General features: G+C 42.0%; 2 protein-coding genes across 4 annotated transcripts in view; both read left to right on the top strand.

The window, feature by feature from the left end:
• The window catches only part of NPHP1 (nephrocystin 1), a 60169-nt gene extending 55201 nt beyond the window's left edge, over positions 1-4968 (top strand). For all 3 annotated transcript variants that reach the window (XM_025453985.3, XM_025453984.3, XM_025453983.3), the window contains 2 exons: positions 2961-3005; positions 4615-4968. In XM_025453985.3, the coding sequence (XP_025309770.1) occupies positions 2961-3005; positions 4615-4887 (318 nt within the window). In that variant the 3' untranslated portion in view covers positions 4888-4968. The remainder of the gene's footprint in view (positions 1-2960; positions 3006-4614) is intronic.
• A 5625-nt stretch (positions 4969-10593) lies between these two features.
• Positions 10594-14749, top strand: part of MALL (mal, T cell differentiation protein like) — a 35105-nt gene continuing 30949 nt past the window's right edge. Inside the window, 1 exon segment of the mRNA XM_049095725.1 lies at positions 10594-10730. The gene's annotated coding sequence lies outside the window, so the exon portion shown is untranslated.

Raw genomic sequence — 14749 nt, 5'->3', positions numbered from 1 at the left:
GAGTCCATTATGGCTTCAAGGCAGTACCCTGATAACATGGTAAGTGCCACTGGGGATGTATAATCCAGGACCTTGAATATTTAAAGAGGGCAGCAAATGAGGATAAGTGTTTTTCACAAGAGGTTCTTGGTGAGAAAGACCTAATAAAAAGTTGGGGCCAAATCAAATTTTGATGTGCTGAGATGAAAGGGAGGACATTACAGGTAGAAGGATCACCATGAACCGATGTTTTGAAGCAGAAAGGAATAGCAATAGAAGAGCAAAGGATCCACTTTGGCGTGTAGAACGTCATATGCAGATGGGCAGAGTTGATCTGATTCTCACACTGCCAGTGAAGAGTATATGGTAGGTGGTGGGTAAATCTGTACAGGGTTCTGCTTTAGGAAATCTCCTGACACACAGGTAGAAAAGTACATGTGCAGAAGGAAGGTGAGCTATGCTAGGAGGTGATTCCTATCTATAAGGATAGAGGTCCAGTGGGCCTGACAGAAATGGAAGGAGGAAGTAATCACCTACAAAGATTTTTATTAGACTTGAAAGCTGATTTCATGTAATGGTTTGGCCAGGTCTGGGGTGTCAACAGTAACAATGAAGTTTTCTGCAAAAAAGACTTAATGGAATATGATTATCCATAATTTCAGAAAAGTTCATATGGCACTCACATTAGATAATGCAGAATTTTTCTTTTTTCCCCTATAAAGTCACTAGTATCATGTTTATTCATTATACAGAACACAGGTCCATTGATTCATTAGACAAATAGTTTACGAGACCTCACTGTGGCTAAGGCACTGTGTAGGGCACTGGCATATTTCTCTAGGTGTGTAGCAGTCATAGAGTCTGGGCATTGGAGTTAGGACAGAACCTTATGGCTAACCTAGTTTAAATTCCACATTTACTGATGAGCAGATAGCCCAGCGAAGTGCACTGCAGGTCTGCTCTGGGTACGTCTAGATATGACACAGGCTCAAGAAAAGGCATGTAAAAAAAAAAAAAAAAAGAAAGAAAGAAAAGAAAAGGCATGTAGATAAAGTTGATCATATACATTATTAAAGTGAAAAAAAATTTGAGTTGTAGTTAAGTGTATTTAAATATATATATTTACATTTATATATCTGCCTGTAAAAATAACTGGAAGAATATACTCTAGAAAGATAATACATAGGATTACCTCTGGATCATGAGTTATTTTGTTTACCTGTATTCTCTTAACTTTTCCAAAATTAATTATTTGTACAATAAATAATAAAAATAAAAAAGAGTGCTTTATTTGTACTCTTGAGCCTTCTTTCATGGCATACCGTGTTACTTAGGTTAAGCCAGCCTGGGCAGTGGTAGCTAATACAGGTTGATTTCTCACTCATGGCGCCTACCCAGCATGGATCAATGTAAGACTCTGCTCCATAGTCACCCAAGGACGCAGGCTGGTGGAGGTTCCACTTTCTTACAGCATCATCTGGAACAAGTGGCTTCCTCTGTTGCCAGTTGCATCTGCAGGAAAAGAGAGAATAGAGGATTGTCCTTGGGCTTTCCACTGCCTTTGCCCTAAAGTGGCATAAGCCATTTCTACTCACGTTTCAATGACCAGAACCAGTCACATGGCCCCACTTAACTTCAAGGGAGCTGGGAGATGGAGTCTTCTGTTTGCTCCAGAAGGAAGAAAGAAACGGATCTTAGTGTATAGTAGTGAACCCCCCCCCCCGACACACACACACACACACACACACACACTGTTCGCCACTGAGTCACCTATAGTAATAGGTGAGACACCTTACTGCTTGCTGGTAGCTCAGTGAAAAATGAAGTGGGACCTTGACACAACTAAGAAACAATAGACAAATTTTACTCAATGTTAAGTCTAACGTTGCTAACTGATAGTTATGTGAAGCCAGGTACCTTTTAAAGTTTATATCATGAAGTATGTGAGCCTCCTAGCATCAACTTAGCTAAGTTTAGTTTGTTGGTAGTGTTTTAATAATAATAGCACCTGACCTGTTTAGTAAAGCACCCTGCCTCTCTAAGGGTCCTCTTCAAACTCTCCAGGACCCACAGGTACAGCAGTCAATAGGGTAGTGGACCACAGTCTCATCAGGTAGTTCTTTCATGGTAATAACTGACCATTCATCGAAACAGATTATGGTAAATATGACCGTCCAAGACATGGCTCATTAGAGGAACAGCCTGTAGTCTCTCAATAGGAAACTTCTCCTTCATTTCATGGAGAATCTTGTTCTTGGTGCCATATGTCATATTCACCCCCAGGCCTCCCGACTGAGACAAGAGCTGATGCTTTCATGGAATCCATGAAATCAGGCACAACAGGAGAATACCCACAACTGGGCACCAAATGGAGGCCTAGAGGAAGCAACTGGGAGAATGGGCACATCCCTCCTTGCTCATAGTTTGCTCAGAACTGATGCTGAAAAAGTCTTCAGTTCGTATTTCTGTGGGATTAATTGGACTTTGGGAGGTTTTTTTTATTTCTTTAAAGAAGCTTGTGTGAAGCTTTGTGGACAGATGGGGATATTTACTTGCAAAGCTATACTTCCTTTTATCTCCCTCTGACCCCTGTCATCATCATGGCAGACAGAATTGCAAAGAAGTATGGTATTTGGTAGAGTTCTCTATGTTCATTATCATCTGACTTTAAAACCTTAATGGTATTTTACTGTTCAGGTGCAATGTTTATGCATTTTGCAAGGATGTGTTAGTGTTTCACTGATTCTGTTCTTAAATTAGTTTCGACTTCTAAGAATCATGATGCTTCTAAGGCAACTTTCATGGCCCATTTGGTCTGGTTCTGGGTTGTTAGCACTTGGTACCTATAGATTCACTTATATATGTAGGGCCTGTACAGGTTTTTTAGCCCTATCCATACGTTAAATTACCATGAAGTCACAGAAGTGTGGCAAAGGCTTGTGAATACTAGGATTAATATAACATATTGATTTGCTTTTTAGAGTTCCTGGGCTGAGAAAGAAAGCACATTAAAAAGATCAGAGAAGGTAATGCAGTTTTCCACACTGAACTGAATGTTTGCAGAGCTCATGGCTTGCTTACACATGCTAGTAATGCCTCTGTCTTAGCCAAAGTAGCCATAGTCCTAGTCTCTCTTAACCAGTTAAACTGTGTCATCGTGGTTGCAAAGACATGTTCCAAAAAGGGTATGGTTGAGTGATTTCAATGTGAAAAGAAATAATTGATCAAAATAATCGTTTCAGATCACTGAATGTTATTTGAGGAGAAGTTTCTAAACAAAGTCTCCAGTTGGCTATCAAATTTCTCTTACTTTAAAAAAAGGTTCCTCTAGCTCTCAAAGTCCATATCATTTAAGGAGAAGGAAAAAGAAAATTGGCCTAACCAGTCTAATACATTGAAAAAATGCATGGCTCATGCTTACATTACCATGGACGCTTGGTGATTACCAAACAGCTTGTATTAATCAGTGAGTAATGGCTTCACTGCTCTAATCCAAGGTTGACAAACTTCTCGTGTGAAGAGCCACATAGAAAATTTTTTTGGATTTGTAGGCAGTAAGGTCTCTAGTACAATACTCCACTCTGCCAGTGTAGTCCAAAAGCAGCTGCAGACTTCTGTAAACTCTGAGCATGGCTGAATTTTTGTAAAACTTTATTTATAAAAATAGGTAGTAGGCCACATTTGACTCATGGTCCATGGTTTTTGGATTTCAAGTCTAAAGTGTTAATTAACTACAAGGAACATAGGAGAACAAACCAAAACTCCTAAAAATTTTAAGAAACATAAACTGTATTATAAATAATATATGTGTATATACAAACACGCAGACACAGACACTATATGTTGTAAAAGTGTGTTGTAACCTTATTTGAGCTTCCATTTGACCAGTACTGTTTACACTTGACCTTTGCTAAAACTGGCAGGTGTACTGCTTTTCTAGGACAGCAGTGAACAACGTGCTGGGTCTCAGGCCTGTAGAAATTGCCCCCCCCCCCACATGGTTGCTTGGACGGGTGGTATCTATGTGTAGATCTGCTGTGTATAAATATCTCTACCTTCAGACTGCTGTGCTCCCCAGCCTGTCAGTGTCAGGGGTTGACTGGTTGTGTCCATACTGCAGTACCCTTGTTATCTGGAGAGGGTCTGCACACTTTTACTCCTAGGATCTCCTCTGGATTTCATGCCACCCTTCTCCTATAATAACTTGACATTGTCTCTGATAGGCTGTAATCTAATTAAGTGGATACAGCTGACTTCATATTGTGTTTTAGTTATGTTTACCTGGAACCACACCCTTGTCACCAGAATTAGATTTCAGCACCCCAATGTCCTTGATGGAATGTGTGAGATGCCCTCAGGGAAGCTCAGGAGACATGCTAGTCTTGAGTCTCTCCCAGACTCTCAAGGAGAACAGCTCTTCTCTCCTCCAAGGTGACTCTTGCTTGCATCCACTTCAGAGAATTCTGTTTCCTGACTGAGTAGCTGGTTCAGAGTCAGTTACTTGCCAGACATTAATGACACCCTCCATCCCTCCCCTTAGATAAACTTTAGTTTACAGAGTTAATAGAATTTAACACTTAAAAGCTAATGATGTCGTTTATTTCACACTCATTTGTGTTGGTGGTGTTTTCCCAGAGAGACAAAGAGTTCCTGAAGGCCATGTTTCTCCTGGTTTACCACGACTGTGTGGTCCCTCTTCTGCATTCCACACTCCTGCCCCCATTCAGGTGGGCAGAAGAAGAGACAGAGGCTGCCCGGTGGAAAGTAATTGCTGACTTCCTTAAGCAAAACCAAGAAAATGGGGGTGCCCTCCAAGCTCTGCTGTCACCAGATGGAGTCCATGAACCTTTTGACATTTCAGAGCAGACCTATGACTTGTTGGGTGAAATAAGAAAGAATGTAGCCTGAAGTGGTGGTCTTTGACCCTCAAGCTTCCCACTGAATCTGATGGACCCTCCTTGATGACCTGAATAAAATGACAGAACCAAAGTAACTGTCACATTATCATTTAGGCTTTATTCTTTTTTGTACAGACTACATTCTATAAGAAATACCTACTTGATAATTTGAATATGTGTTAATACAATAAAATACATTTGATAAGGAATAGTGTTATTGAAATTTAGGGAAATTTTTTTTTCAAAACCAACTAACTTATATTTAAGTTGACTATCCATAGATTCATATAAAAGCAAGATTTTTATCAAAGCTAAATTTGCAATTATTCAGGCAAGTGAAAATACAAATAAACTATTGGGATGACATCAAAATAAAAAGCTTCTACACATTGGAGGAAACAAACTAAAAGGCAGCCTATTGAATGGGAGACAATATTTGCAAATGACATAAAGGGTTAATATCCAAAACATATAAAGAATTGATATAACTCAATACCCAAAAAACAAATAATCCAGTTCAAAAGTGAGCAGAAGACATGAATAGACATTTCTCCAAAGAAGATATACAGATGGTCAACAGACACATGAAAAGATGCTCAGCATCACTCATCATCAGGGAAAGGCAAATCAAAATGCAATGAGATATCACCTTATATCCATCAGAATGGCTACAATCAAAAACACAAGAAACAAGTGTTGGTGAGGATGTGGAGAAAGGGGAACCCTTGTGGACTATTGGTAGGAGTGCAAACTGGTACAGCCACTGTGGAAAACAGTATGGAGTTTCCTCAAAAAATTAAAAATAGAACTACCCTATAATTCAGTAATTTCACTACTGGGTATTTAACCCCAAAATACAAAAACTAATCCAAAGGGATATTTATACCTCTGTTTATAGCAACATTATTCACAATAGCTAAACTATGGAAGCAGCCCAAGTGTCCATCAATAGATGAGTGGATAAAGAAGATGTGGTATATATACAATGGAATATTTTTCAGCCATTGAAAAAATGAAATCTTGCCATTTGCAACAACATGGGTGGAACTAGAGAGTATCATGCTGAGGGAAATTGAGAAAGACAAATACTATGTGATCCCACTCATGTGTGGAATTTAAGAAGGCAAATGAGCAAAGGGAAAAAGACAAACCAAGAAACAGACTCTAGACTAAAGAAGAAAGTAATGGTTCCCAGGGAGAAAATAAGGTTAAGGTTAGGGATAGGGGAAATAGGGAATGGAAATTAAAGAGTGCACTTATCATGATGAAAAAAAATAAAATGATTAAGAAAAAGAAAGTGAAAATACAATGCACAGAATGGGAGAAAATAATTGCAAACTATGTCTATTAAGAGCATAGTATCTACAGTGGAATATTACTCAGCCATTAGAAATGACAAATACGGGAATCCCTGGGTGGCTCAACAGTTCAGCGCCTGCCTTTGGCACAGGGCGTGATCCTGGAGTCCCGGGATCGAGTCCCACATCAGGCTCCTGGCATGCAGCCTGCTTCTCCCTCTGCCCCCCTGCCCCATGTCTATCACAAATATATAAATAAAATCTTTAAAAAAAAAAAGAAATGACAAATACCCACCATTTGCTTCGACGTGGATGGAACTGGAGGGTATTATGCTGAGAGAAATAAGTCAATCGGAGAAGGACAAACATTATATGGTCTCATTCATTTGGGGACTATAAAAAATAGTGAAAGGGAATAAAAGGAAAAGGAGAAAAAATAAGTGGGAAATAACAGAAAGGGAGACAGAACATGAAGACTCCTAACTGGGAAACGAACTAGGGGAGGTGGGCGGGGGGTGGGGGTGACTGGGTGACGGGCACTGAGGTGGACACTGATGGGATGAGCACTGGGTGTTATTCTATATGTTGGCAAATTGAACACCAATAAAAAATTTATTTAAAAAATAGCCTAGAAAAAAAAATAGCCTAGTATCTAGCATATATAAATGATCATTGCTAATAAAATTTGTGTTGTGAAAGGAAGGGGAAATCGGAGAAAACTGTCCTATTAATCATTTGATTCAATCTAGTATTTGAATGTACTTTATCTTAATTAGATATAAAAGTAGGATCTAGTTTTGCTTTTTCAAGTCCATATGTGTTCAGGGGGCACCTGGGTCGCTCAGTTGGTTGAGCATCTGATTCTTAGTTTGGGCTCCGGTCCTGATCTCATGGGTTGTGGAATCAAGCCCCATGTCAGGCTCCATGCTTAACAGGGAATCTGCTTGAAGATTCTCTCCCTCAGCCCTTCCCCTGCTCTTACATGCCACACACTCGCTCTCTTCCTCTCTCTCTCTCTCTCTCTCAAATTAAATAAATCTCAAGTCCATATAAATGCTCTTTTAAAATAAACAAAAACCTTTCAGGCTTTGAGGAATGAGTTAACCCACCCCTATATCAAAGAACAAACGTTTTGTTGCATTTCAAATAAACTTGTGACTGCTGGCGAATTGTCCCAAGCTTTCACTGTTAGTACAGCTGCCATTTATGAAGTGCCTACTGTGTGTATTCTCAGTTAACTAGGCTAATCCCCACAACTACTATGGGAAATAGATACTGGTTTGTTCCTGTAGCTACTAAAGAAACAGGCCAAGCAGGATAAGCACTTTGTCCAAAGTCAAAGCCAGTAAGTAGCACAGCTAATATGGGAAGTAAAGCTACCACATAAAATGTTCTGCAACGTAAGATATTCCTCTCATCAGGACAAACGTTGAGGACTTGCATGTGCAAATAAAACATGAAAGGGCCATTTGAAGAAACACATGACCAATTAGAGTTTAATCTAAATAGCCAGAGAACCAATTGAGGTACTTTTTCTGGCCACATGCTGCCTTGGAAGAGGCATTTACTTTTAGAGATCCATCTATCATGAAACTGCTCAGCTTCATCTGAGCTTGCACTAAGCCCTTAATCTAAAGGCTACCTGGGCCTTCATCTCACAAAGTAACATGGTGTGACAGGGCTCCCAGCCTCAAATCTGACGAGGGAACTTGGCCTTGAAAAAGACATCTGCTGTATCTCCAAGAGCTGTTTTCTGGAGAATCTCTGTCTCCCCTCTGTGCCATGTGGGCAGCTGGATGTCCAGACACCATTCTTATGGCCGTCATGATGCAGCTGCCCCATCTCTTTCCCAGGTGCTGCCTCCCCTTTCTCAGGGGCCATGGCCCTCCTTAGCTCCTGCTCCAAGGGAAAGGGGTTCCTGCCTTTCCAAATGGAGGTGGTGAGAGTGTAACCAGGACTTTTCCCCGTTCTGTCATAAGCTGCCTCATCTTGGGTCCCTGTAGTCTTGTTGGAAGATACCATGAAACCATGTCACTTGCCATTGTGAAGGTCATGTTTTGGTAGAATTTTTTTTTTTAAGATCTTATTTATTTGAGAAGGAGAGAGAGTAAGCACAAAAACGAGGGAGAGCACAAGCAGGGAGAGAGGCAGAGGAAGAAGGGGAAGCAGGCTCCCCACTGAGCAGGGAGCCCAATGTGGGACTCTCGATCCCAGGCCATGATCCCAGGGCCTGACACTGGGACAGTGAAGGCAGACACTTAACCGGCTGAGTCACCCAGGCGCACCTCTATGGAATCTTTAATTCCCTATCCTACCTTTTTATTTAGTTAATCACTTAGCTTAGTATTAAACCAGAGGTTGGGCATTTTGAATGAAAGAAAATATTGCTGGCGAATTCCTTTCAGCCAATGTGCACATGAAGAGAGCAAGCTTTCTTTAGAATGTGTTTTCAGACTGTCTTCTGTGGTCATTTGAAATGTGTCATGATTAACAAGTGGGAGCAACTTCATCGTCTCTGACACATGAGGAAAATATGGGAACATGAGAGAAAACAGTTTCAGAAATGATCAGGCCAAAAAGTGAGGCACTGAGGCACTTAGTCTAAGTGTAGGCAACAGTTCCTCAGGGGTGAGCATGTCTCTGCCATTGAGAGACTCCACATTCTCTCTTCAGTCAATGGAATCTTTAAAAAAAAAAAAAAAAAAACACTGAAACCTCCCTGGCTTTTTAAATGTCACTTTCTAGCTTCCAAAACAGGAAGAGGTTGTCAGGCAGCCAAAAACATCCTGGAAATGAGTCCTAGGGTCTGTTTCAGGGAGCGTGACTTGGCAACACTGAATTAATTGTGAGAGGCTTGGTGGGGGAGCAGCAACAGGGGGATTAGCAGACCTTTGCCCAGTGACCCGTATGTGCTGTGAGGCCACGGGGACTCCCCACATCAGAACCACTGTGGGGGGCAGGGCAAGGAGGGGCTTTAAAACTGGAAACTACATGGCCCTCTCTTCCCCAACATCCCAGCCTCTTATGAATGATTGAGGGTCATATCCATCAGATCTGCTGGAGGCGAAAAATGTTGTGATTCCCTTGTCTGCATGTGTGGGCTGGATGGTGATGAGACAGGGCCTGGAATAGAGTGGGTATGATCTCAGTCTTGAGTGGTTTTTACGGTGTGAGGTATGAAGCCAGAACAACTCACAAGGATCCATTTGAAATACACCACACACAAACAGAGCAGGTTTAACTTGCCAACCCAGTAGCATCTGGGAAACCCATCAGTAAAGGGAACTGGAAGTGTCCTCTACCAGCTGAGGGCTTTGTCAGTTTGCAGCATTATAGGATATCCTTTGCCGTGAACTGGCCCCGTTTCCTCTTGAGTGAAGCATTCCAAGTTGGGAGGTTCTCTTGGGGTGTGGAGGTGATCAGAGCTAGCTGTCACCTAGCTGCTTTCTGTCTGTTTCCTCAAAGCAGAGAATCACAGCCCGCACCTTACTCACTTAAAGCACTGTGCATCAGAGGTTTACAATTGTCCGTTCCTTTATTCATTCAGCAGGTACTCACTGAGCACCTACTATGCTCCAGGCACAGCATTCAGCTTTGAGGATGCGGCGGGGAACAGCCCTGACCCGATCCCTGTCCTACCTCACGATGCATGAGGTAGACAGTAATCACAAGCAGGAACCACAAAGGAAGGGCACAGACCCGTAGCAGAGCCTATCATTGTGTCTTTTTGTTGTTGCTGTTCAACCTGCATTCTGACACTCCTGGAGCCTGGAGTGTTAATAGAACTGCCACAGGCCCAAGTATGTGGTCAGTGTAGCTATTTTTCCTGATCTTCATCTTTTCTGCCCCAATTCCACTGTCTGACCCTTGGGGAGCAACTGGATTTTGATCAGTGTTTGGACGTATACCTCACTATCTATCTGAACCCCCACAGTTTGCTCTGAATTGAGGAACATGGGACACCTGGGTGGCTCAGTGGTTAAGTGTCTGGCTTCCTTTGGGGAACCTGCTTCTCCCTCTGCCTATCTCTGCCTCTCTCTCCATGTGTCTCTCATGAACAAATAAATTTTTAAAAACCTAAAAAAAAAAAATGAAACTCAGGAACACATGGGTTTGACAACCTAGTTACTTCTCCACATCCCAACTTGCTGTCTGAACTCCTGATACTTCAACGTAGTAGTCACATAGATTTGAGTAGGGAAGGTGGGTGGAGCCTAAGTGAGTGACAAGTGATGGGCTGTGCTGGCTCAGGGAAACGGAGGCCTAGGGCTTTATGACTCTCCAATGACACATTAGGTGAGGGCACGCAGCTCTGTGGGCAGCAATATAAAGTGAAAATCATTAATGGAATACAGCTCAAATTCAGGACTTTGATAGTGTGTCTATTGCTTAGTCTATTTCTCATGCTATGGATGGAGATAGCCTGGACCTTAACCTGCTCACTTGTGTCTGACTTCGCCGGCAAAAGATTAACTTCGCAGAACTTTGTCCTTTCCAAGAGGCCATATTGGGGGATAGCAGAAAAAGGCTCCCAGCTTCCTGAGCTCTCTTCCAGGTAGGTATCTCTGAATGACCCAGACATTATTCCATTGAGTCTTTCCTCGAAGCCACCCCTTTGACCCTGGCATGTTCTGTGCCACCCAGATCTCACAGATACAGGGAACCAGACTCTATTCTGCCTCAGAGACCGCAGGAACCACAACCTCCTCCCCAGTATGGGCCTACCCGTGTGTGCTTCTATCTCCCTGATTTGAAAGTCAACATGACCTTTATTTGTAGAGATAGTAGCTGCAGTCCAGCTGTGTCTGAATCAAGAGGCTAGAGTTAGTGGGATATGCATATCCCTGCAGCATAAAGGGGGAGAGCTGTGCTCTTTTTCTGCAGTGGAAAGTTGTTAAGCCAGCTGATAATTTTGCTGCCCAGCATCCATATACTTCTCTCCTGGTAGCTTTATTCCTCCTCCGCTTCTAGAGGAGCCCTCTTTACACATGCACACATGTACACACACACATGCACATACCCTTTTATTCCAGCTCCAAGGATGGGCTATGATAGGCCCAAGCAGATCAGCTGGCTCACAGTGAGGGGACTGGGAATGGACCAACAAAGAACAAATCAATCCCAGGACATTTACTCACCAGAGCATTTTCATTCCCTGCCTGGTGTAGTGGGACAGATGAGACTTGAAGCCACTGTGTGCTGCAGGGACATTGCCACCAGGAAAAGAGAGCCTAGAGCTGTGTGTACGTGGGGGTAGCACTAGTGGGGTTAAGAATGAGGTCAACTGCAGTGACAGCAACAAGTGGAGCTGACACACAGAAGGGATCTAGACCCATGATTGCATTAAGTCATTGGACCCAGCCTCACCTGAAGGCAGCATTCCCTCTGAACTTCTCACTTGCCTAAAGTAATATATTCCCGCCATTGTTCAAGTCATAACAGGTTCTCCTAACCCTTGCAATGGGAAGAGTCCCAGTGACTACAAGCCTAGAGGCCAGCTTTCTCCTGGCCTGTTTCTTATTTGTCAGGCAACCAAGATACATCTCTTCTGAAAAATATATGAAGCCGCTTATTGGTGAGCAGAGAGGTTGAGGAAGAGGAGTCAAGATAAGCAGTTGTCTCCAAAGTCATTATGACAAAAAGTGTAGATTTAGTCATTGGAAAACATTTAGTGAGCACTGACTGTGTTCTGAGTGGTGTTCAATAGGAACAGAACTACCACTAAGCCAACAGGTAGGGGCGGGGAGAGTGGGGAGGCAAGCAATATGCAAATATGAATCAATAAACAAGAAAAATACTAGATCAGGATAAGTGCAGTTCAGAGAATCAGAACAGGCTGATATAGTTCTGGTTCTGAGCAAATAGAGACTAGTGATAAATCACCCATTTTCTTTCCTCTGGTATCTCCAGACCTGGCTCAGAGACACGGTGCAACCAAAACTGTGCCCAGGATACAGATGAAAAAACATCTGCAAAAGGAGTCCCCTATTTCTGGTCTACGGAAAGGGAGGGAGAGCCCCTTCAGGTCAGAGAGAGTAGACAAACCCTGTTTACATCAGTCTTTCCTGCCCCAGCCTCCAGCTATCTATTGACGGTAGTGGTGAAACGCAGTGGCAGCTGGACAGGTAACAGAACTCTGAGAGAGGGGAATCTTTCTCTCTGACCACAGAAACTGGGGTCCCAAGAGCATTGAGGAGAATCTCTAATGCTTTCCCCAACCCCCGTCTGTGTGTCTGGGTCTCTATCCCTCTGTCTCTCAGGGTGTGTGTGTGTGTGTGTGTGTGTGTGTTTTGGCACAGCAGAGGAGGGAAACTAAAACCCTGGCTTTTCAGCCAGAAGACCAAAGTGAGAGAGGGAGAGAGCAGGATCTCCTGGGAATTGGAAAGTGTTGGGGAATTCATGGAGAGGAGAGAGCTAGAGAAAGTGATTCATTATAGTGTATGAATGCCTGAGCTCACCCTACACAGCATACCGCTAGGGGTTTAGAACTGCACCAGGGCCCCAGACCGGTCCCAAGTCCCTGACAAGCACACACACACAGAGCAGATTGCAGTCACACTGCAAAACCTTAAAAATTGAACTGACAGGGATCCCTGGGTGGCGCAGCGGTTTGGCGCCTGCCTTTGGCCCAGGGCGCGATCCTGGAGACCCGGGATCGAATCCCACGTCGGGCTCCTGGTGCATGGAGCCTGCTTCTCCCTCTGCCTGTGTCTCTGCCTCTCTCTCTCTCTCTCTATGTGACTATCATAAATAAATAAAATAAATAAAAAAATCTTTAAAAAAAAAAAATTGAACTGACATTGGTCAGTGGTTACAGCCCAGAGATAGCAGCAACTTGCAGCTGGAACCTAACCAGGCATTTGCCTGATAAGCCAAAAAAAAAAAAAAAAAAATCAACATTTTTTAGGGTTTAAACAAGACCCAGAAACTCACGACAATATGCAAAATGTCCAGATATAATCGAAAATTACATGACATTTGAAGACCCAGGAAAATCTCCACATCTCTCAAGGAAAAAGACAAAAGAACAATCAAGAGACAACTCTGAGATGACACAAGAGTTAAAATTAAGGCATTAAAGCAGCTATGACAATTATGCTCCAAGAAATACAGGCAAATCTTGAACAGAAAGTCTCATCAGAGAAATAGACAATACAAAAAGAACTGAATTCAAGTTTCAGGAATAAAGAATATAATAATCACACTGCAAACATTGCATAGCCTCAATTTTTTTCCTCTTAAGTTCTTTGAAATATGTATGGTAGTTGAAAGCAAAGGTCATAACATTGTCTGGTGGGATTTGAGTTTATGCTTATACAATCCCCACAATAACTATGATTGGAAAACAATAGAGTGAAGGGAACTACATGGTTTGCTTCTCCTTCTGCTCCTCCCGCTCATGCTCTCTCTCTCTCTTCTTGCAAATAAATAAAATATTTTTTTTAAAGGTGTATACACAGCTATCTAGTGACCGTAGATGCTGGATTCATAGATGCTTAAAAAGATATGTTCTAGAATGTTTATAGTATTGTTCTTAATTATAACCCGGATTGAAAGAATTCAAATGTCCAGAAACAATAGATTGATAAAGTGTAGCATATTCATACAGTGGAACACCATGCAGCAGTGAGTGAACTACAGCAACACACAGTGTCATGGATGAGTTTCACAGACCTCATGTTGAGTAAAAGAAACCAGACACAAAGGAATCTATTCAAAAACAGGCAAAACCAGCCTAGGGGTTAGGACATCATGAGAGCAGATATTAGGGAGGAGAACAGGAGAAATGCCTGGGAGTCTGGCAACATTCTATGACCGGGGTGGAAGTTTCATGGTCTGTATGTTTTGTGCACTTTTTCTGGAAGTATATTATGCATCAATAAAAACAATTTTGGAACTACTTTTAAAAACCAGAATGGAAATATTAACAGGGGAGGTGCTCTTGTTATGGAAAGGAAAGAGGTCCAGAAGAGAAGTGATTTCAGGATTAGAATTAGATAAAAAAATAAAAAATAAAAGAATTAGATAAGCAAATACTTATTAAGCATCTGCCATATGCCAGAACTTTCCTAAATGCTTTTGTATGCATTATCCCATTTAACCCACCACCAAAAACAAAGGAGAGCATGAACACAATGATAATAGAAATCAGCAGTATTGAGTATTGTTGCATGATTTTTAAGAATAACTCCCAATTCTCCATCCAGGAGTTGGAAACCAGCAGGCCCTTTGCAGAAGAGTCTGAAAGGTCCCTCTTCTGGGCCTGGCATTCCCCATGGCCTCACACCAGACTTCTGACCTCCTCTTCAAGTGCATTTATATCCAAAGCCCCAGAAATGCCTTGAGTGGACTTTGTAATTTTTTGTTTACTTAAAGAATATTTTCTTGCACAAAACTTAAATCTGTTGTATAGGAGAGAAAGCATGGCAAAGGCATCCTTTTGTTCATTTTTCTTTGAGATTCTCTGTGAAAAGTAAAGACATTTCCTAATACATTCTCAGTACAACTTTTTTTAAATAAAACTTTTTATATAGAATGTTTAACAGTTGTATTAGTAAGAAGTGTCTTCGGACA

This window comes from Canis lupus, chromosome 17, assembly GCF_003254725.2.
Source record: "Canis lupus dingo isolate Sandy chromosome 17, ASM325472v2, whole genome shotgun sequence".
Classification (NCBI taxonomy): Eukaryota; Metazoa; Chordata; class Mammalia; order Carnivora; family Canidae; genus Canis; species Canis lupus.
The sequence above is the reverse complement of the archived record's forward strand: the minus strand, read 5'-3'. Positions and strand labels throughout refer to the sequence as shown.